General features: G+C 47.9%; 1 protein-coding gene across 8 annotated transcripts in view; it reads right to left on the bottom strand.

Annotated features, from left to right (window-relative positions):
• The window catches only part of fryl (furry homolog, like), a 693453-nt gene that overhangs the window by 488351 nt on the left and 183929 nt on the right, over positions 1-21173 (bottom strand). For all 8 annotated transcript variants that reach the window (XM_070870121.1, XM_070870109.1, XM_070870094.1 and 5 more), the window contains one exon: positions 7724-7923. In XM_070870121.1, coding sequence (XP_070726222.1) covers positions 7724-7843 — 120 coding nt within the window. In that variant the 5' untranslated portion in view covers positions 7844-7923. The remainder of the gene's footprint in view (positions 1-7723; positions 7924-21173) is intronic.

Genomic DNA, 21173 nt, shown 5'->3' with positions numbered 1-21173 from the left:
TTGAGTCCAATTGTACATTTAAGTCATCATCGGCAGTCCCTCGGAATCGAGGAAGACTTGCTTCCACTCCCAAAGTGAGTTCTCTCATGGCTGAACTGTCCAATAGGCGAGCCACAAACCCTGTTACAGGTGGAACAGACATTCGTCGAGGGAAGGGGTCGGTGGGGCTGGTTTGCCGCACGTTTCTTCCGTTACCTGCGCTTGACCTCTTCACGTTCTTTGCGTTGAGACTCGAAGAGCTCAACGCCCTCCCGGATGCACTTTCTCCACCTCAGACGGTCTTCGGCCAGGGTCTCCCAGGTGTCAGTGGTGATGTTGCACTTTACCAGGGAGGCTTTGAGGGTGTCCTTCTCAGGTTTCCACTGCCCACCTTTGGCTTGTTTACCATGAAGCATTTGCTTAGGGAGTCTATGTGGCCTGCCCAGCGAAGCTGATCGAGTGTGGTCAGTGCTTCAATACTGGGGATGTTAGCCTGGTTGAGGACACTGATGTTGGTGCGCCTGTCCTCCCAGGGGATTTTCAGGATCTTGCGGAGACATTGTTGGTGATATATCTCCAGCGACTTGAGGTGCTTTCTATACATCGTCCATGTCTCAGATCCATGCAGGAGGGCGAGTATTATTACAGCCCTGTAGACGATGAGCTTGGTGGTAGATTTGAGGGCCTGGTCTTCAAACACTCTTTTCCTCAGACGGTCAAAGGCTGCACTGGCACACTGGAGGTGATGTTGAATCTCCGCATCAATGTCTGCCTTTGTTGGTAAGAGGCTCCCGAGATATGGGAAATGGTCCACGTTGTCAAGGGCCGCGCCGTGAATCTTGATGATTGGAGGGAGTGCTGTGTGGCGATGACAGGCTGGTGACAGGCCCGCTGTGATGTCCCACTGGGGCTGCTCATGGCCCGCTGTGTGTTGTACCGCTGGGGCTGCTCAGAGCCCCCTCAAGCCACGATCTGTAACCGACCCGAAGTTCAAATACCATCACAGCAGCACGTGTTCATCGCCCCCGATGGAGTGCAGAGTGGGCTGCTTCCTGGGTTGCTCGTGCATCGTGCCAAGGTTTGCTGCGAGAAAGGGAGTTGAGGAAGGAACCCCGTGCCGGCCGCTTCTGTCCCTGGCCGAAGGGACCCCGTGCCAGTCGCTTCTGTCTCTGTCCGAAGGGACCCCGTGCCAGTCGCTTCTGTCTCTGTCCGAAGGGACCCCGTGCCGGCCGCTTCTGTCCCGGGCCGAAGGGACCCCGTGCTGGCCGCTTCTGTCCCTAGCCAAAGGGACCCCGTGCCGGCCACTTCTTCCCGGGCCAAAGGAACCCCGTGCCGGCCGCTTCTGTCCCGGGCCGAAGGGACCCCGTGCCGGCCATTTCTATCCCGGATTCTGTACCGGGCCCCGGGCCAAAAGGTAGGTAAAGGGGATAAGGGAATGAGTTGCTGCAATGTGTACAGAACTCATTTCGAAGCCAATATGTAAAAAGCCCAACAAGAATGATTTGCTGTTGGATCTAGTAATGGGGAATGAACCAGTGCAGATAAGGGAAGTAAAATTGGGGAACATCGAGACAATAGTAACCATAATATAACACGCTTTAAGATGATAAATGAGAAGGACACAAGCATGACGAAAACCAGGGTAATAGATTTGAGAAAAGCTGATTTTGAGGGGCTGTGAATAGAACTTGGGAAAATAAAATGGGCAACAATATTGGCAAAAACCGATACAGAACAACAATGGGAAACATTTAAAATGGTGTTCAACAGAGTGCAAGACAATATATTCTGCTAAAAGGAAAGAACAAACTAAACATTAATGAGACTCCATGGATCAATAAAGCCATAAGGGAACAATTGAGGCTTAGGAAAGAGGCATACATTAAGTACATAGTCAGCAGGGGAGTGCATAATAAAGGAGAATACAAAAAGATTAGGAGAGAAGTAAAAAAAAACAATTAGGAAAGCAAAGAGGTACTATGAAATTAAATTATCAAGGAACATAAAACAAAACAGTAAAATATTTTACAGGCAGATCAATAAAAAAAGGAAGGTTGGAATAGGAATAGGGCCATTAAGGGATAGACAGGATAATACCACAGGTAACGATAAAGAGATGGCAGAAATATTAATAAAAGACTTGGATTTATATAGCGCCTTTCACGACCACCAGACGTCGCAAAGCGCTTTACAGCCAATTAAGTACTTCTGGAGTGTAGTCACTGTTGTAATGTAGGAAACGCGGCAGCCAATTTGCACACAAGCAAGCTCGCACAAGCAGCAATGTGATAATGACCAGATAATCTGTTTTTGTTATGTTGATTATTTTGCTTCAATATTTACCAGCGAGATAGAACAGGTGGACATGGCATTGGATGATGAGATTAACAATGAGATAAGTACATTTAAAATACAAAGAGGGGATATGTTAAATAAACTAATTAAACTCAGAGGATAAAAGCCCCTGCATTGCATCCACACATTTTAAAAGAATCTAGGGAAGAGATAGCAGAGGCATTACTACACATATTTAAGAATTTGTTAGAAAAGGGTGGATAGCTAATGTAATACCTAATTTTAAGAAGGGGAACAGAACATGTCCAGGGAATTAGACCAGTCAGCTTAACATCGGTGGGAGGAAAAATGGAATCCCTACTAAAGCAGAAAATAGAAGAACACCTAGAAACAAAAAATATAATAACCAATAATCAGCATGGATTTCAAAAGGGAAAGTCTTCCTTGACTCATTCAATTTTTTGAAAAGGTGAGAGAGTAGACAATGGTAACATAGAAACATAGAAAATAGGTGCCGAAGTAGGCCATTCAGCCCTTCAAGCCTGCACCGCCATTCAATGAGTTCATGGCTGAACATGCAACTTCAGTACCTCATTCCTGCTTTCTCGCCATACCCCTTGATCCCCCTAGTAGTAAGGACTACATCCAACTCCTTTTTGAATATATTTAGTGAATTGTCCTCAACAACTTTCTGTGGTAGAGAATTCCACAGGTTCATCACTCACTGGGTGAAGAAGTTTCTCCTCATCTCGGTCCTAAGTAACTTACCCCTTATCCTTAGACTGTGACCCCTGGTTCTGGACTTCCCCAACATTGGGAACATTCTTCTTGCATCTAACCTGTCCAATCCCGTCAGAATTTTATATGTTTCGATGAGATCTCCTCTCATTCTTCTAAACTCCAGTGAATACAAGCGCAGTCGACCCAGTCTTTCCTCATATGTCAGTCCTGCCATCCCGGGAATCAGTCTGGTGAACCTTCGCTGCACTCCCTCAATTGCAAGAACGTCCTTCCTCAGATCAGGAGACCAAAACTGAACACAATATTCAAGGTGTGGCCTCACCAAGGCCCTGTACAACTACAGTAAGACCTCACTGCTCCTATACTCAAATCCTCTAGCTATGAAGGCCAACATTCCATTTGCCTTCTTCACCGCCTGATGTACCTGCTTGCCAATTTTACACCCAGGTCTCGTTGCATCTCCCCTTTTCCTAATCTGTCACCATTCAGATAATATTCTGCCTTCCTGTTTTTGCCACCAAAGTGGATAACCTCATATTTATCCACATTATACTGCATCTGCCATGCATTTGCCCATTCACCTAACCTGTCCAAGTCACCCTGCAGCCTCCTCACAGCTCACACCACCACGCAGCTTAGTGTCATCTGCAAATGTAATCATTTAATTCCTTCATTTAAATCATTCATGTATATTGTAAATAGCTGGGGTCCCAGCACTTAACCCTGCGGCACACCACGAGTCACTGCCTGCCATTTTGAAAAGGACCCATTTATCCCGACTCTCTGCTTCCTGTCTGCCAACCAGTTCTCTATCCACATCAATACATTACCCCCAATAACATGTGCTTTAATTTTGCACGCTAATCTCGTGTGGGACCTTGCCAAAAGCCTTTTGAAAGTCCAAATATAACGAATCCACTGATTCTCCCTTATCCACTCTAGTAGTTACATCCTCAAAAAATTTTAGAAGATTGGTCAAGCATGATTTCCCTTTCATAAATCCATGCTGACTTGGATCGATTCTGTCACTGCTTTCGAAATGCTCTGCTATTTCATCTTTAATAATTGATTCCAACATTTTCCCCACTACCGATGTCAGGCTAACCGGTCTATAATTACCCGTTTTCTCTCTCCCTCCTTTGTTACAAAGTGGTGTTACATTAGCTACCCTCCAGTCCATAGGAACTGATCCAGAGTCGATAGACTGTTGGAAAATGATCACCAATGCATCCACTATTTCTAGGGCCACTTCCTTAAGTACTCTGGGATGCAGACTATCAGGCCCTGGGGATTTATCGGCCTTCAATCTCATCAATTTCCCCAACACAATTTCCTGACTAATAAGGATTCCCTTCAGATCCTTCTTCTCGCTAGACCCTCGGACACCTATTATTTCCGGAAGGTTATTTGTGTCTTCCTTCGTGAAGACAGAACCAAAGTATTTGTTCGATTGGTCTGCCATTTCTTTGTTCGCCATTATAAATTAATCTGATTCTTACTGCAAGGGACCTACATTTGTCTTCACTAATCTTTTTCTCTTCACATATTTGTAGAAGCTTTTGCAGTCAGTTTTTATGTTCCCTGCAAGCTTCCTCTCATACTCTATTTTCCCCCTCCTAATTAAACCCTTTGTCCTCCTCTACTGAATTCTAAATTTCTCCCAGTCCTCAGGTTTGCTGCTTTTTCTCGCCAATTTATATGCCTCTTCCTTGGATTTAACACTATCCCTAATTTCCCTTTTAGCCATGGTTGAGCCACTTTCCCCGTTTTATTTTTACTCCAGACAGGGATGTACAATTGTTGAAGTTCATCCATGTGATCTATAAATATCTGTCATTGCCTATCCACTGTCAACCCTTTAAGTAGCATTTGCCAGTCTAGCCTAGCCAATTCACATCTTATACCATCGAAGTTACCTTTCCTTAAGTTCAGGACCTTAGTCTCTCTCCATCTTAATAAACAATTCTACCATATTATGGTCACTCTTCCCCAAGGGGCCTCTCGCACAAGATTGCTAATTAGTCCTTTCTCATTACACATCACCCAGTCTAGGATGGCCAGCTCTCTAGTTGGTTCCTCGACATATTGGTCCAGAAAACTATCCCTAATACACTCCAGGAAATCCTCCTCCACCGTATTGCTACCAGTTTGGTTAGCCCAATCTATATGTAGATTAAAGTCGCCCATGATAACTGCTGTACCTTTATTGCACGCATCCCTAAATTTCTTGTTTGATGCCATCCCCAACCTCACTAGTACTGTTAGGTGGTCTGTACACAACTCCCACTAGCGTTTTCTGCCCTTTGGTATTCCACAGCTCTACCCATACAGATTCCACATCATCCAAGCTAATTCCTTCCTTACCACTGGGTTAATTTCTTCTTTAACCAGCAACGCTACCCCACCTCCTTTTCCTTTCTGTCTATCCTTCCTGAATTTTGAATACCCCTGGATATTGAGTTCCCAGCCTTGGTCACCCTGGAATCATGTCTCCGTAATCCCAATTATATCATAATGGTTAATAGTTGCCTGCGCAGTTAATTCGTCCACCTTATTACGAATACTCCTTGCATTGAGACACAGAGCCTTCAGACTTGTCTTTTTAACACTCTTTGTCCCTTTAGAATTATGCTGTAATGTGGCCCCTTTTGATTTTTGCTTTGGATTGCTCTGCCCTCCATTTTTACTTTTCTCCTTTCTATCTTTTGCTTCTGTCCCCATTTTACTTCCCTCTGTCTCCCTGCATAGATTCCGATCCCCCTGCCATGTTAGTTTAACCCCTCCCCAACAGCACTAGCAAACACTTCCCCGAGGACATCGGTTCCAGTCCTGCCCAGGTGCAGACCGTCCATTTTGTACTGGTCCTATCTGCCCCAGAACCGGTACCAATGTCCCAGCAATTTGAATCCCTCCCTCTTGCACCATTCCTCAAGCCATGTAGTCATCTTAACTATCCTGCTATTTCTACTCTGACTAGCACGTGGCACTGGTAGCAATCCTGAGAGTACTACCTTTGAGGTCCTACTTTTTAATTTTACTCCTAGCTCCCTAAATTCAATTTGTAGGACCTCTTCCCGCTTCTTACCTATATCGTTGGGTACCTACATGTACCACGACAACTGGCTGTTCACCCTCCCTCTCCAGAATGCTCTGCAGCCGCTCCGAGACATCCTTGACCCTTGCACCAGAGAGGCAACATACCATCCTGGAGTCTCGGTTGCGACCGCAGAAATGACTATCTATTCCCCTTACAATAGAAACTCCGACCACTATAGCTCTCCCACTCTTTTTCCTGCCCTCCTGTGCAGCAGAGCCACCCATGGTGCCATGGACTTGGCTGCTGCTGCCTTCCCAAATGAGTCATCTCCCCCAACAGTACCCAAGGTGGCATATATGTTTTGGAGGGAGATGACCGCAGAGGACCCCTGCACTACCTTCCTTCCACTGCTCTGCCTGATGGTCACCCATTCCCTATCTGCCTGTGTACCCTTTACCTGCGGTGTGACCAACTCACTAAACGTGCTATTCACGACATCCTCAGCATCGCGGATGCTCCAGAGTGAATCCATGTGCAGCTGCAGTGCCGCAATGCGGACTGTCAGGAGCTGCAGCTGGATGCACTTTCTGCAAACTTAGTCGTCAGGGCCACTGGCAGCATCCCTGATTTTCCACATAGCACAGGAGGAGATGACACAGGTCTGGGATCTCCTGCCATGACTTAACCCTTAAATTTGCTTTGGAGGCAGTTCAGAGAAGGTTCACTAGGTTGATTCCGGGAATGGGGGGGTTGACTTATGAGGAAAGGTTGAATAGGTTGGGCCTCTGCTCATTGGAATTCAGAAGAATGAGAGGTAATCTGATCGAGACGTATAAGATTATGAGGGGGCTTGACTGGGTGGATGCAGAGAGGATGTTTCCTCTGATGGGGGAGACTAGAACTAGAGGGCATGATCTTAGAATAAAGGGTCACCCATTTAAAACTAAGAGGAGAAATTTCTTCTCTCAGAGGGTTGTAAATCTTTGGAATTTGCTGCCTCAGAGAGCTGTGGAAGCTGGGACATTGAATAAATTTAAGACAGAAATAGACAGTTTCTTCAACGTTAAGGGGATAAGGGGTTATGGGGAGCGGGCAGGGAAGTGGAGCGGAGTCCATGATCAGATCAGCCATGATCTTATTGAATGACGGAGCAGGCTCGAGGGGCCGTAGGGCCTACTCCTGTTCCTATTTCTTATGTTCTTATGTTCCCTGCAAGTTAGTATTCATGCACTGCATACTTGACCAAATGGTTCAAACAATTTTCCTCCAATTTCTTTAGGCAGCCATATTTTTAAACCACTGACTATATACATCTAAAAATGAAATTGGTAACACAATAAACAATAACTTGCATTTACATAATGATTTTAAAGTACAATAACACCCCAAGGTGCTTCACAGATGAGGAAAAAGAACAGAGAGCCAGCCTTTGATGGACAGTTAGGAAATGGTTGAAGAGATGTTGTTTGAAAAGCAGTGAGGGAGGTAAAGAGTTATAAGCTTAGAGAGGGTTTTCTGGAGAGTACGGGTTCTTCTGCCTGGGATTGGAGGAAGAAAAGATGTAAAGGGGAAACAAATCAATAGACCCTGCCGCCAGAGGGGGAAAGAAAACAAAAAACAAAAAAATCACCTTCCCTCTTTTTAATTTTTTTAAACTAGAATTTGACTTACCAATGGTTCAGCCATCACAACTTCAATCTTTTTTTCAGCCTGAACTGTGAATTCTGCAAAGAGGCTCTTAATAACATACTCCCCAGGTTTGATGTCCGGGTCAATGGTAATGTTTGACATGGTGACACTCTTCTTTTCCCAGGTGGGATTACTACCTGGAGAAATACGACGCCTGGTTACAGTGCTAACAGGTGCTGATGCTGCATGAAAACACAAAGGAAGAGAATTATTTATGATGGGTGGCCAGCAGGAAATGAGCAATGCAGTACTGTGAGCTTCTTAAACTAGAACAACAGAAGATTATACCAATCAGCAAATTAACTTACATTTCTGCAGCATTCCTAACAAAGAATAACATCACAGAGTACTTTAGAAAGCATAAAAAAAAGGTAGACATTGGGCCTGAAATCGTGCTCCCCACAGGCAAGTACGAAGTGCGCATGCGCCTGTTGGATCCCCACAAGTTCCGGATTTAGGTATGAGAAGTGCATGCGCCTAAACCTGGCACTTAGTCTTCTTTTGACAGATCGCAGGCATCCAAAGCTAAAAGACCTCTGCGGGCAGAGAGTCTTCTGCCCAGCGAATATCCTCCAAATTCTTAAGACCGATAAAAATAGACATAAGGCCTGCTTTTATCTGCGTAAGACTTTTAAAGTGCAAAAAAATAAATTTTAAAAAAATAATTTAAAGATTTAAAATCCTGTAAGGTAAGTTAATTTTTAGACCCTTTAAAATATGTGAATTTATTTTTCAAAAAATGACATGTTTTAAATAATTAATTAAATTCCATAATTGGTAAGTATCTCTCTTTTTCTCTTAATTAGATTTTAAATTAGCTAAGTTTAATTCGAGGGATGGCAGGGCAGCTCAGTCCTGTGGAGTTCACATCATGCGGCATGTGAAAAATCCTGGACGCTTCGCATGGGCTAGACAACCATGTGCGCAGGAGGTGTCTCCAGCTTCAACTACTCCAGCTCCGCGTTTCGGAGCTTGAGCAGCGGCTAAAGCCACTACGGTGCATCCGCGAGGCTGAGAGCTACGTGGATAGCACGTTTCAGGAGGTGGTCACCCCGCAGCTTAAAAGCGTGCAGGTCGAGGGGAAGTGGGTCAACACCAGACGGAGGAAGAATGCTAGGCAGGTAGTGTAGGAGTGTAACCGCCCCCCTCGGCCATGAGTCCATTTCGCTTTCAAACCGATATTCACTTCTGAGCACCGGTGAGGGCGATGGTGCCTCTGGGGAGTGCAGCCAGAGCCAAGTCCATGGGTGGCTCAGCTGCACAGGGGGGAGGGACAAAGAATAAAAGAGCTCTAGTGATAGGGGGTTCTATAGTTAGGGGAACAGAAAAACGTTTCTGCAGCCTCAGATGTGACTCTAGAATGGTATCGTGCCTCCTTGGTGCCAGGGTCAAGGATGTCACAGAGCGAAAGCAGGGCAGTCTGGGGGGAAGAGGGTAAACAGCTAGAGATCATGGTCCAGATCGGGACGAACGACATAGGTAGAAAGAGGGATGAGGTCCTACAGGCAGAATTTCACGAACTAGGAAGAAAAAGGGTTGGACCTCAAAGGTAGTAATCTCCGGGTTGCTACTGGTGCCACGTGCTAATTGAGTACAAGAATAGACATTAATGATTTAGACTAAGGAATTGAATGTAATATCTCCAAGTTTGCAGATAACACTAAGCTGGGTGGCAGTGCAAGCTGTGAGGAGGATGCGAGGACACTGCAGGGGGACTTGGACAGGTTAGGTGAATAGGTAAATGCATGGCAGATGCAGTATAATGTAGATAAATGTGAGATTATCCACTTTGGTGGCAAAAACAGGAAGGCAGATTATTATCTGAATGGTGACAGATTAGTAAAAGGGGAGGTGCAACGAGACCTGGGTATCATGGTACATCAGTCATTGAAGGTAGGCATGCAGGTACAGCAGGCAGTTAAGGCGGCAAATGGCATGCTGGCCTTCATAGCTAGGGGATTTGAGTATAGGAGCAGGGAGGTCTTACTGCAGTTGTACAGGGCCTTGTTGAGACCACACCTTGAGTATTGTGTGCAGTTTTGGTCTCCTAATCTGAGGAAGGACATTCTTGCTATAGAGGGAGTGCAGCGAAGGTTCACCAGACTGATTCCCGGGATGGCAGGACTGACATATGAAGAAAGACTAGAGTGACTAGGCTTATAGTCACTGGAATTTAGAAGAATGAGAGGGAATCTCATAGAAACATATAAAACTCTGACGGGACTAGATAGGTTAGATGCAGGAAGAATGTTCCCGATGTTGGGGAAGTCCAAAACCAGGGATCACAGTCTTAAAGATAAGGGGTAAGCCATTTAGGACCGAGATGAGGAGAAACTTCTTCACTCAGAAAATTGTAAACCTGTGGAATTCTCTACCACAGAAAGTTGTTGAGGCCAGTTCGTTAGATATATTCAAAAGGGAGTTAGATGTGGTCCTTATGGCTAAAGGGATCAAGGGGTATGGAGAGAAAGTAGGAAAGGGGTACTGAAATTGCATGATCAGCCATGATCATATTGAATGGTGATGCAGGCTCGAAGGGCCGAATGGCCTATTTCTGCACCTACTTTCTATGTTACCTATATGCTTTACAGCAAATATATAATGAAAGCCTTGCTGATGCAGTATTGATCTCGAATCATGCAAGCCTTTTAATAATTTGTCCAAATTAATCATTACATTACTGATGTGATATTCCCTGAATATTTCAAAGCAAAAAATAATTTGTAAAAATAACGAGAGAAAATAATTGAGAAATTTTTAAAATACAGTTCTGAAAATTTAATTATTTTTAAGGTTGTCTAATCAATTTGGGCCATAAATTGCAGCCTCTCCAGGTGCATACAATGTGCACTATGCATGTGCCTAAACCCGGCACTTGCGAACTGACATTTATTTTGACCGATTGTACGAATGTGAAAGTAAAGTGCCTCTGCAGGCAGTATTAGGAGCCCAGCGAATGTCCTTAAAACTCTTACACCTAGTAAAAGCAGACGCAAGGCCTGCTTTTCCTAGCGTAAGCATTTTAAAAGATAGAGAAAAAAAAAATTTTATGACTAATTTTTATATTAAAAACCATGTCCATTAAGGCAAGTTTATTTTTAACATTATTAAAACATATTTAAAAAAAAATTTTTTAAATTCTAAACCATTTAATTTAATTCAATTTCTATTAATTTTAAATAAAGGGGGTGTTTTTTTTTAAAATGTAAAGTGTATCTTTGTTTTTGGTGGTATTACCATTCATAGTAATGGCAGCTCCGTACAACAAGACTGGAGCTTTTTAAAAATCGGGGGTGTGGCCTATTCAAATTAACTTTTAATACAGGTCTTGTCGGGGCCAGGGGCCCAGGGGCAGCACGGGCCAGCCCACACTGTGATATGTGTGTGCACTAGGTCCGTGCAGCAGAGCAGGTCTCCAGTCGTCTTGGATAATCCTTGCCACTGGACCAAGACCTAGCTCTGTCAAGCCCATGTGGTAGCAGGTGTGCAACGGCCACCACACATTAAAAAAATCCACGCACAGGCATCTTCCACCCTTCAGGATGTAGTTCAGGATCTGGAATATTAGGTCCTTCATTGAAACACCTGTGAACTCAACCTTTTTTGGCGTGGAAGCAAATCATCCTCGTTTCGAGGGATTGCCTATGATGATGATGATGATGATAAGGATAGAGGGGATGAACGCGTGGCAGGAGAGTTGGTGTAGGAGGCATTGGAACCGTTTCTGGGGGAGATGGAACCTGTACAAACCAGACATGTTGCACCTAAACAGCGCCGGGACCAATATCCTCGCGGGGAGTTTTGCTAGTGCTGTTGGGGAGAGTTTAAACTAGCTTGGCAGGGGGATGGGAACATGAGAACAAATTCAATGGGGAAGGAAGTAAAGCAGAAATTGGATAGCAAAAATTTAGAAAGCGAATCTATAAGACAGAGGAAACAAGGGTTAGTAAGTAGTAATCAAGGAGGTCGCCTGTGCTAAATGGTATATATTTTAATGCAAGGAATATAGCGAATAAGGCAGATGAGCTAAGAACACAGGTAAACACTTAGGACTATGACATTATAGCCATTCGAGTCATGGTTGAAAGAGGGGCAGGTTTGGCAGATCAATATTCCTAGTTCTATGATTTTTAGACAAGACAGAGGGGGGGGGGGGAAAGGGAGGGGAGTCGCGGTATTGATTAATGATTGATTAAAGAAACGATTACAGCGGTGAGGAGGGATGATATGCTAGAGGAATCATCAAATGAGGCCATATGGGTCAAATTGAAAAATAAAAAAGGGGTGATCACACTGCTGGGTGTGTATTTTCGACCCCCAAACAGTGGGAAGGAGATAGAGGAGCAAATATGTAGGCAAATTGCTGTGAAGTCCAAGAACCATCGGGTAGTCATAGTAGGGGATTTTAGCTATCCTAATATTGATTGGGACAAATATAATGTGAAGGGTATAGAGGGTGTGGAATTCTTAAATGCATTCAAGAGAACTTTTTTAGTCAATATGTAACAAGCCCAACACAAGAGTTTTGGATTTAGTTTTGGGGAATGAGCTGGGCAGGTTGAAGGGGTATTAGTGGAAGAGCACTTGGGTGCCAGTGACCACAATTCAATCAGATTCAAGTTAGCTATGGATAAGGACAAGGATAGACCAGGAATAAAAGTCCTAAATTGGGGAAAAGCTACTTTGCTAAGTTGAGGAGTGATTTGGCCATAGTGGACTGGAAACAGTTACTTGTGGGTAAATCAGTGTCGGAACAGTGGGAGGCATTCAAGGAGGAGATCTGGAAGGCTCAGGCCAAACATGTGCCCTTAAAGAAAAAGGGTGGGAATAACAATTCTAGAGCCCCCTGGATGTCTGGGGACTTTCAAGGGAGGATAAAGAATAAAAGGGAAGCTTATGTCATATACCTACGGCTAAATACTATAGAATCTCTGGAGCAATATAAAAAGTTCAGAGGTAAAACTAAAAAGGAAAATAGGAATGCGAAGAGAGAGCATGAACAATTCTTGGCTAGTAAAATTAAGGAAAACCCAAAGATGTTCTATAAATATATTAAGAGCAAGAAGGTAACTAGATAAAGGGTAGGGCCTATTAGAGACCATGAGGGTAATCTTTGTGTGGAGACGGAAGATGTTGGTATGGTTCTTAATGAATTCTTTGCGTCTGTTTTCACAAAGGAAAGGGGTAATGCAGATACTGCTATCAAAGAGGAGTGTGAAATTCTAGATGAAATAAACATAGTAGGAGAGGAGGTATTAAAGGGTTTAGAAAGACCCAGGCTGTTGATCGAAGTAAAAGAGGAAATAGAAGAGGCATTGACCATCATTTTTTAGTCCTCTTTGGATTTGGGAATGGTGCCGGAGGACTGGAGGACTGCTAATGTAGTACCCTTGTTTAAGAAGGGAGAACGGGATAGGACGAGTAATTACAGACCTGTCAGCCTAACCTCAGTGGTGGGTAAATTATTGGGGAAAATCCTCAAAGACAGGATAAATCTACATTTGGAAAGGCAAGAATTAATTAGGGACAATCAGCACGGATTTGTTCAGTGAAGATCGTGTTTGACTAACCTGATTGAATTTTTTGAAGAGGCAACCAGGAGGGTCGATGAGGGTAGTGCATATGATGTAATGTATATGGACTTTAGCAAAGCTTTTGATGAGGTCCCACATGGTAGACTGGTCACAAAGGTTAAAGTCCATGGGATCCAGGGCAAAGTGGCAAGTTGGATCCAAAATTGGCTTAGAGGTAGGAAGTAAAAGGTAATGGTTGATGGACGTTTTTGTGACTGGAAGGATGTTTCCAGTGGGGATCCGCAGGGCTCAGTACTGGGTCCCTTGCTTTTTGTGGTATTTATCAATGATCGAGATTTGAATATAGGGAGTATGATTAAGAAGTTTGCAGATGACACTAAAATTAGCTGTGTTGTTGATAATGAAGGGGAAAGTCATGGACTGCAGGAGGATATTAATCTACTGGTCAGGTGGGCAGAGCAGTGGCAAATGGAATTTAATTCGGAGACGTGTGAGGTAATGCACTTTGGGAGGGCTAATAAGGAAAGGGTGTACACATTTAAGCGGTGGCCACTTAATAGTGTAGATGCTAAGTGGAAAAGTGTAACTATGAGAACAAATTGGATAGGCTGGGTTTGTTCTCATTGGAACAGAGGAGGTTGAGAGGAGACCTCATTGAGGTGTACAAAATTTTGAGTGGCCTGGATATAGTGGATAGTAAGGGCCTATTTCCCTTGGTGGAGGGGTCAATTATGAGGGGACATAGTTTTAAAGTGGTTGGTGGAAGGTTCAGAGGGGATTTGAGGGGATGCTGTTCAAAGCCAAATCTGACAGTCAGTCAGGATGGTTGTACTCCATTTCTATTCTACAAATTTGAGAACATATCAACAAGATTGGATCAGTGGGGGCAGTGAGCATGAGATACCCTCCAAGATCTGGTGGGAACGAGAGAGTTAAAAGTGGAAATAAGAAAGTTGTAGAGCAATTCTATTAATATTATCATATGTGGCACTTCTAAGGGGATTAGGGCATAGTACTTTACAATAGCAAAGGAGGTAGTAGAAAGGTTTGGGCAAATCAGAAGGATGTGTAGGAGAAAGAGACTGGAGAATCTCCAGTCACCGAGACCTGCAAGGAAGTGCAGATTTGTGTAACAAGATTGAAGACAACAAGAATGTCAAGGAAATCATAAGTGGAGGCGGGTGAGCTCATGCAAAGATTGTAATTGCCAAGGATGAAGGGTTGCTTAGGGCAAAAACTGAGAGAAGACTGGAGAAAGAGGAATTGCAAGTCTAATATCCAAAATATAGGTTATAAAACAAAGTCACAGGTTCAAAATTGGAACTCTGTTACACAAATCAGGCTGATTTATAAATATATCGAAGAGACTTGTTTTTAATTTTTTCCCCCTTTTCTGTTTTACTTGATTTTGCCCGTCGCCCCCCCCCCCCCCCTCCTACCCACCCACCCCCAAACTTCCCAGTCCAGGTTTATTTTAATTATTACTGTAGTACCTGAAATTAAGAATATTTCAGAAGAATCCATGGAAAGACTCCAAGGTAATGTAAAGATACTACCTTCTTGGCCATGAAAAGGTGGTAAGTACCCATGTCTATAGAATTAACTTGTAGGGCTAAAGGAGAATCCTGCACCTTCTCAAATTGCTAGTTAAATTTCTCATGCATTCGTCAGCAATCTGCTATTCCAGTACAAACTACACTTGGTTTATTTTAATCAATTTAATAGTACAGCGTCGCAGCAACAACAACTTGTATTTATATAGAACCTTTATTGTAGTAAAATGTCCCAAGGCATTTTACAAGAGTGTTATCAAATAAAATTTGACACTGAGCCATAGAAGGAAAAAGTAGGACAAATGACCAAAAGCTTGGTGAATTCGGTAGAAACATAGAAAATAGGTGCAGGAGTAGGTCATTAGGCCCTTCGAGCCTGCACCGCCATTCAATAGGAATTAAGGAGCATCTTAAAAATGGAAAGAGAGGGTTAGCGAGGCTGAGAGAATCTCTGAGCTTAAGGCCTTGGCAGCTGAAGGCACGGCCACCAATGGTGGAGCAATTATAATCGGGGATGCACAAGAGGCCAGAATTAGAGGAGCGCAGATATCTTTGGGGCGGGGGTGGGGGGGGAGAAAAGAGGGAGTTGGGAGTTTTGGAGCTGGCGGAGATTACAGAGATTGGGAGATTTGAGGTAATGGAGGAATTTGAAAACGAGGATGAGAATTTTAAAATTGAGTCGTTGCTTAACCAGGAGCAATTGTAGGTCAGCATGCACAGGGGTGATGGATGAACGGGACTTGATGCGAGTTAGGACATTGGCAGCAGAGTTTTGGATGACTGAGTTTACAGGAGGGTAGAATGTGGGAGACCATCCAGGAGTGCATTGGAATTGTCAAGTCTAAAAGGCGAGGGTGTCAACAGCAGATGAGCTGAGGCAGGGGCAGAGTCGGGCGATGTTCCGGAGGTGGAACTTGGCGATCTTAGTGCTGGTGCAGATATGTGGTCAGAAACTTATTTCGGGGTCAAATATGACACAAAGGTTGTGAACAGTCTGGTTCAGCCTCAGACAGTTGCCAGGGAGAGGGATGGAGTCGGTGGCTAGGAAACGAAGTTTGTGGCACGGTCAAAACTTCCGCCTTCCCAATATTTACTTGGAGGAAATGTCTGCTCATCCAGTACTGGATGTAGATCATCATAAAGCCAACTTAAATCGGCTCAGAATTAACCATTCACCTGAGAAGCCGAGTGCCTCAGTAATGCAGTGCTAGTGTTTGTATCATAAACATGGTGAAATAGAGGCTGACTAACAGGATTACATGTAGTTATCAACCATCGCTCAGGCTGGATGATTTAATTGGCCCGGATTTTAAGGTAAAATTAACGGTGAGACTGTTATTAGAATGTAAATCGAATAGCAACTTCTAGCGACTGCACATGCGCAGTTAAACACTAACATTTGGAGACTGCTGACCGAGTTGCGGTGCTCCTGCAGAAGCTTCGCTTCGCTGCTATCTCGCCAAGAGACTCAGCATTGAAACACATGCAAAGGCGTGATGTTGGAGTATTTACGTGATAGACCCCCACTAAACACGCCAGAAAAAGTTAGGGTTTATTCATTCCAGTGTAAGTGAATTTTTAATGCGTGCTAAGTCTGTATTACTGCCAAACAACCTCTGCGGCACTAAAAATGAACTTTTACAAGTGTGGAGTCTCATTCCTTCCGATTTGAATTATTATCTTTTTCTCGAAGTACTGTGTTCCTCTCCTCTTTAGGATGTTCATGACTCCTACATGAGCAAGATGGAGCTGTAAGCAAAACTGACGACTGACACTGTCTTTATTCAACACCGTGGTTTTAACGTCCACTGCTTATAGCAGGCAAATCAGGTTAACACCAATGCACCCACTAGAAGCGGTGGGAAATACTCTTTTGAAATGTTACTATGAATACAAATAAGATTCCTTTAAAGTAGCACTACAATTTTAATTGAACTATATGCAAATAATTTGGGTTTCTTCATTTTGTATATTTGCTCTGCCGTTAGTGCATTTTCAGTAAAGTTATATTAAATGCATCAACTTTATTTTAAAATTTTCACAGTAAAAGAAAGCACAATTGTGGACTGCTCCTGACTCCCAAGCATTGGGGGAAGAGGAGAGGGGGAAGAGGAGAGGGGGAAGAGGAGAGGGGGAAGAGGAGAGGGGGAAGAGGAGAGGGGGAAGAGGAGAGGGGGAAGAGGAGAGGGGGAAGAGGAGAGGGGGAAGAGGAGAGGGGGAAAGAGGAGAGGGGGAAAGAGGAGAGGGAGGAAGAGGAGAGGGGGAAGAGGAGAGGGGGAAGAGGAGAGGGGGAAGAGGAGAGGGAGAAGAGGAGAGGGGGAAGAGGAGGGGGGGAAAGAGGAGAGGGGGGGGGAAGAGGAGAGGGGGGGAAGAGGAGAGAGGGGGGGAAGAGGAGAGGGGGGGGGAAGAGGAGAGGGGGGGAAGAGGAGAGGGGGGGGAAGAGGAGAGGGGGGGGGAAAGAGAGAGCGGGGGGGGAAGAGAGAGCAGGGGGGGAAGAGAGAGCAGGGGGGGGAAGAGAGAGCAGGGGGGGGAAGAGAGAGCAGGGGGGGGGAAGAGAGAGCAGGGGGGGGGGAAGAGAGAGCAGGGGGGGGAAGGAGAGAGCAGGGGGGGAAGAGAGAGCAGGGGGGGGAAGAGAGAGCAGGGGGGGAAGAGAGAGCAGGGGGGGAAGAGAGAGCAGGGGGGGGGAGAGGGGGGTGGGAAAGAGAGAGCAGGGGGGGGAAGAGAGAGCAGGGGGGGAAGAGAGAGCAGGGGGGGGAAGAGAGAGCAGGGGGGGGAAGAGAGAGCAGGGGGGGGAAGAGAGAGCAGGGGGGGAAGAGAGAGCAGGGGGGGAAGAGAGAGCAGGGGGGGGAAGAGAGAGCAGGGGGGGAAGAGAGAGCAGGGGGGGGAAGAGAGAGCAGGGGGGGGAAGAGAGAGCAGGGGGGGAAGAGAGAGCAGGGGGGGAAGAGAGAGCAGGGGGGGGAAGAGAGAGCAGGGGGGGGGAAGAGAGAGCAGGGGGGGGAAGAGAGAGCAGGGGGGGGAAGAGAGAGCAGGGGGGGAAGAGAGAGCAGGGGGGGAAAGAGAGAGCAGGGGGGGAAGAGAGAGCAGGGGGGGGAAGAGAGAGCAGGGGGGGGAGAGAGAGCAGGGGGGGAAGAGAGAGAGGGGGGGAAGAGAGAGCAGGGGGGGGGAAGAGAGAGCAGGGGGGGGAAGAGAGAGCAGGGGGGGAAGAGAGAGCGGGGGGGAAGAGAGAGCAGGGGGGGAAGAGAGGAGCAGGGGGGGAAGAGAGAGCAGGGGGGGGAAGAGAGAGCAGGGGGGGAAGAGAGAGCAGGGGGGGGAAGAGAGAGCAGGGGGGGGAAGAGAGAGCAGGGGGGGGAAGAAGAGAGCAGGGGGGGGAAGAGAGAGCAGGGGGGAAGAGAGAGCAGGGGGGGGAAGAGAGAGCAGGGGGGGGGAAGAGAGAGCAGGGGGGGGAAGAGAGAGCAGGGGGGGGGAAGAGAGAGCAGGGGGGGGAAGAGAGAGCAGGGGGGGGGAAGAGAGAGCAGGGGGGGGAAGAGAGAGCAGGGGGGGGGAAGAGAGAGCAGGGGGGGGAAGAGAGAGCAGGGGGGGGAAGAGAGAGCAGGGGGGGGAAGAGAGAGCAGGGGGGGGAAGAGAGAGCAGGGGGGGGAAGAGAGAGCAGGGGGGGGAAGAGAGAGCAGGGGGGAAGAGAGAGCAGGGGGGGAAGAGAGAGCAGGGGGGGGGAGAGAGAGCAGGGGGGGGGAGGAGAGAGCAGGGGGGGGGAAGAGAGAGCAGGGGGGGGAAGAGAGAGCAGGGGGGGGGAAGAGAGAGCAGGGGGGGGAAGAGAGAGCAGGGGGGGGAAGAGAGAGCAGGGGGGGAAGAGGAGCAGGGGGGGGAAGAGAGAGCAGGGGGGGAAGAGAGAGCAGGGGGGGAAGAGAGAGCTGGGGGGAAGAGAGAGCAGGGGGGGAAGAGAGAGCAGGGGGGAAGAGAGAGCAGGGGGGGGAAGAGAGAGCAGGGGGGGAAGAGAGAGCAGGGGGGGGAAGAGAGAGCGGGGGGGGAAGAGAGAGCGGGGGGGGGAAGAGGAGAGCGGGGGGGGGGAAGAGAGAGCGGGGGGGGGGGAAGAGAGAGCAGGGGGGAGGAAGAGAGAGCAGGGGGGGGAAGAGAGAGCAGGGGGGGGGAGAGAGAGCAGGGGGGGAAGAGAGAGCAGGGGGGGGAAGAGAGAGCAGGGGGGGGAAGAGAGAGCAGGGGGGGGAAGAGAGAGCAGGGGGGGAAGAGAGAGCAGGGGGGGGAAAGAGAGAGCAGGGGGGGAAAGAGAGAGCAGGGGGGGGAAAGAGAGAGGCAGGGGGGGAAAGAGAGAGCAGGGGGGAAGAGAGAGCAGGGGGGAAGAAGGAGAGAGCAGGGGGGGAAAGAGAGAGCAGGGGGGAAAGAGAGAGCAGGGGGGGAAAGAGAGAGCAGGGGGGGAAAGAGAGAGCAGGGGGGGAAGAGAGAGCAGGGGGGGAAGAGAGAGCAGGGGGGAAGGAGAGAGCAGGGGGGGAAGAGAGAGCAGAGGGGGGAAGAGAGAGCAGGGGGGAAGAGAGAGCAGGGGGGGAAGAGAGAGCAGGGGGGGAAGAGAGAGCAGGGGGGGAAGAGAGAGCAGGGGGGGAGAGAGAGCAGGGGGGGGAAGAGAGGAGCAGGGGGGAAGAGAGAGCAGGGGGGGGAAGAGAGAGCAGGGGGGGGAAGAGAGAGCAGGGGGGGGAGAGAGAGCAGGGGGGGGGAGAGAGAGCAGGGGGGGGGAGAGAGAGAGCAGGGGGGGGGAGAGAGAGCAGGGGGGGGAGAGAGAGCAGGGGGGGGGAGAGAGAGCAGGGGGGGGGAGAGAGAGCAGGGTGGGGGAGAGAGAGCAGGGGGGGGAGAGAGAGCGGGGGGGGGGAAGAGAGAGCGGGGGGGGGAAGAGAGAGCGGGGGGGGGAAGAGAGAGCGGGGGGGGGAAGAGAGAGCGGGGGGGGGAAGAGAGAGCGGGGGGGGAAGAGAGAGCGGGGGGGGGAAGAGAGAGCGGGGGGGGGAAGAGAGAGCGGGGGGGGAAGAGAGAGCGGGGGGGGGAAGAGAGAGCGGGGGGGGGAAGAGAGAGCGGGGGGGGGAAGAGAGAGCGGGGGGGGGAAGAGAGAGCGGGGGGGGGGAAGAGAGAGCGGGGGGGGGAAGAGAGAGCGGGGGGGGGGGGAGAGAGAGCGGGGGGGGGAAAAGAGAGCGGGGGGGGAAAGAGAGAGCGGGGGGGGGAAAGAGAGAGCGGGGGGGGAAAGAGAGAGCGGGGGGGGGAAAGAGAGAGCGGGGGGGGGAAAAGAGAGCGGGAGGGGGAAAAGAGAGCGGGGGGGGGAAAAGAGAGCGGGGGGGGGAAAAGAGAGCGGGGGGGAAAGAGAGAGCGGGGGGGGAAAGAGAGAGCGGGGGGGGAAAGAGAGAGCGGGGGGGGAAAGAGAGAGCGGGGGGGGAAAGAGAGAGCGGGGGGGGAAAGAGAGAGCGGGGGGGGGGGGAAGAGAGAGCGGGGGGGGGGGAAGAGAGAGTGGGGGGGGGAAAGAGAGAGCGGGGGGAAAAAAGAGAGAGCGGGGGGGGAAGAGAGAGCGGGGGGGGGGGGGAAGAGAGAGCGGGGGGGGGGGGAAAGAGAGAGCGGGGGGGGGGGGAAAGAGAGAGCAGGGGGGGGAAGAGAGAGCGGGGGGGGGAAGAGAGAGCAGGGGGGGGGGGGGGGGGGGGGAGGCGGGAGAGCACACATGTGCGCAGGTCCCAGCATTGTTCAGCGCCAGGACCTGGCACCACCACCACCCCCACCCCCCCACCCCCCGCCACCACAACTTGTGCTGCGCTGTGCCAAGGGTCTGGATCGACCTGAGGGAGGGAAGAATACCTTAGGGTAAGTTTTAGGTGTGGTTTTGAGCGCGGAAATTAGGCGTGGCTTGCGGGGCTGCGCCGTTATAGGCCCCCATTGGTTCCTTCAAATGGAATCTTGCTTAAAACTGGAAAAAAGATAAGTGGAAAAAAGTGGGCTTTTTTTTTTGCAAGTCCCAGGATAATTTTCTTAACAATCGAGTCCCTTAAACAGACTTCAATGCAGTAGCTTTACAACATAATTTTAGATGGTAAATGCTCTCTATTCAAGCACTCATTTTGACTATTTTATACTTTTATGGTTGGAGAACATCACAACTGTTTCATCTATTCTTTACATTTGTGTATTCTATTTTATGATGCTCAAAATATATACACCATGTATGTTTTAAAACTAAATAGGCATTTCGTACTTGAAAGGGTTAATCTTTCAAAATTAAATGAGTAAATGGCTTCTGAAAAATACTAATATACTTGATGCTTCTCAGAATTCATTAACTAAGCTGTCTCCATGATCGTTTACAATCAC

Source organism: Pristiophorus japonicus, chromosome 2, assembly GCF_044704955.1.
Source record: "Pristiophorus japonicus isolate sPriJap1 chromosome 2, sPriJap1.hap1, whole genome shotgun sequence".
Classification (NCBI taxonomy): Eukaryota; Metazoa; Chordata; class Chondrichthyes; family Pristiophoridae; genus Pristiophorus; species Pristiophorus japonicus.
Note: the sequence above shows the minus strand (reverse complement) of the source record. Positions and strands in the feature narration are given on the sequence as shown.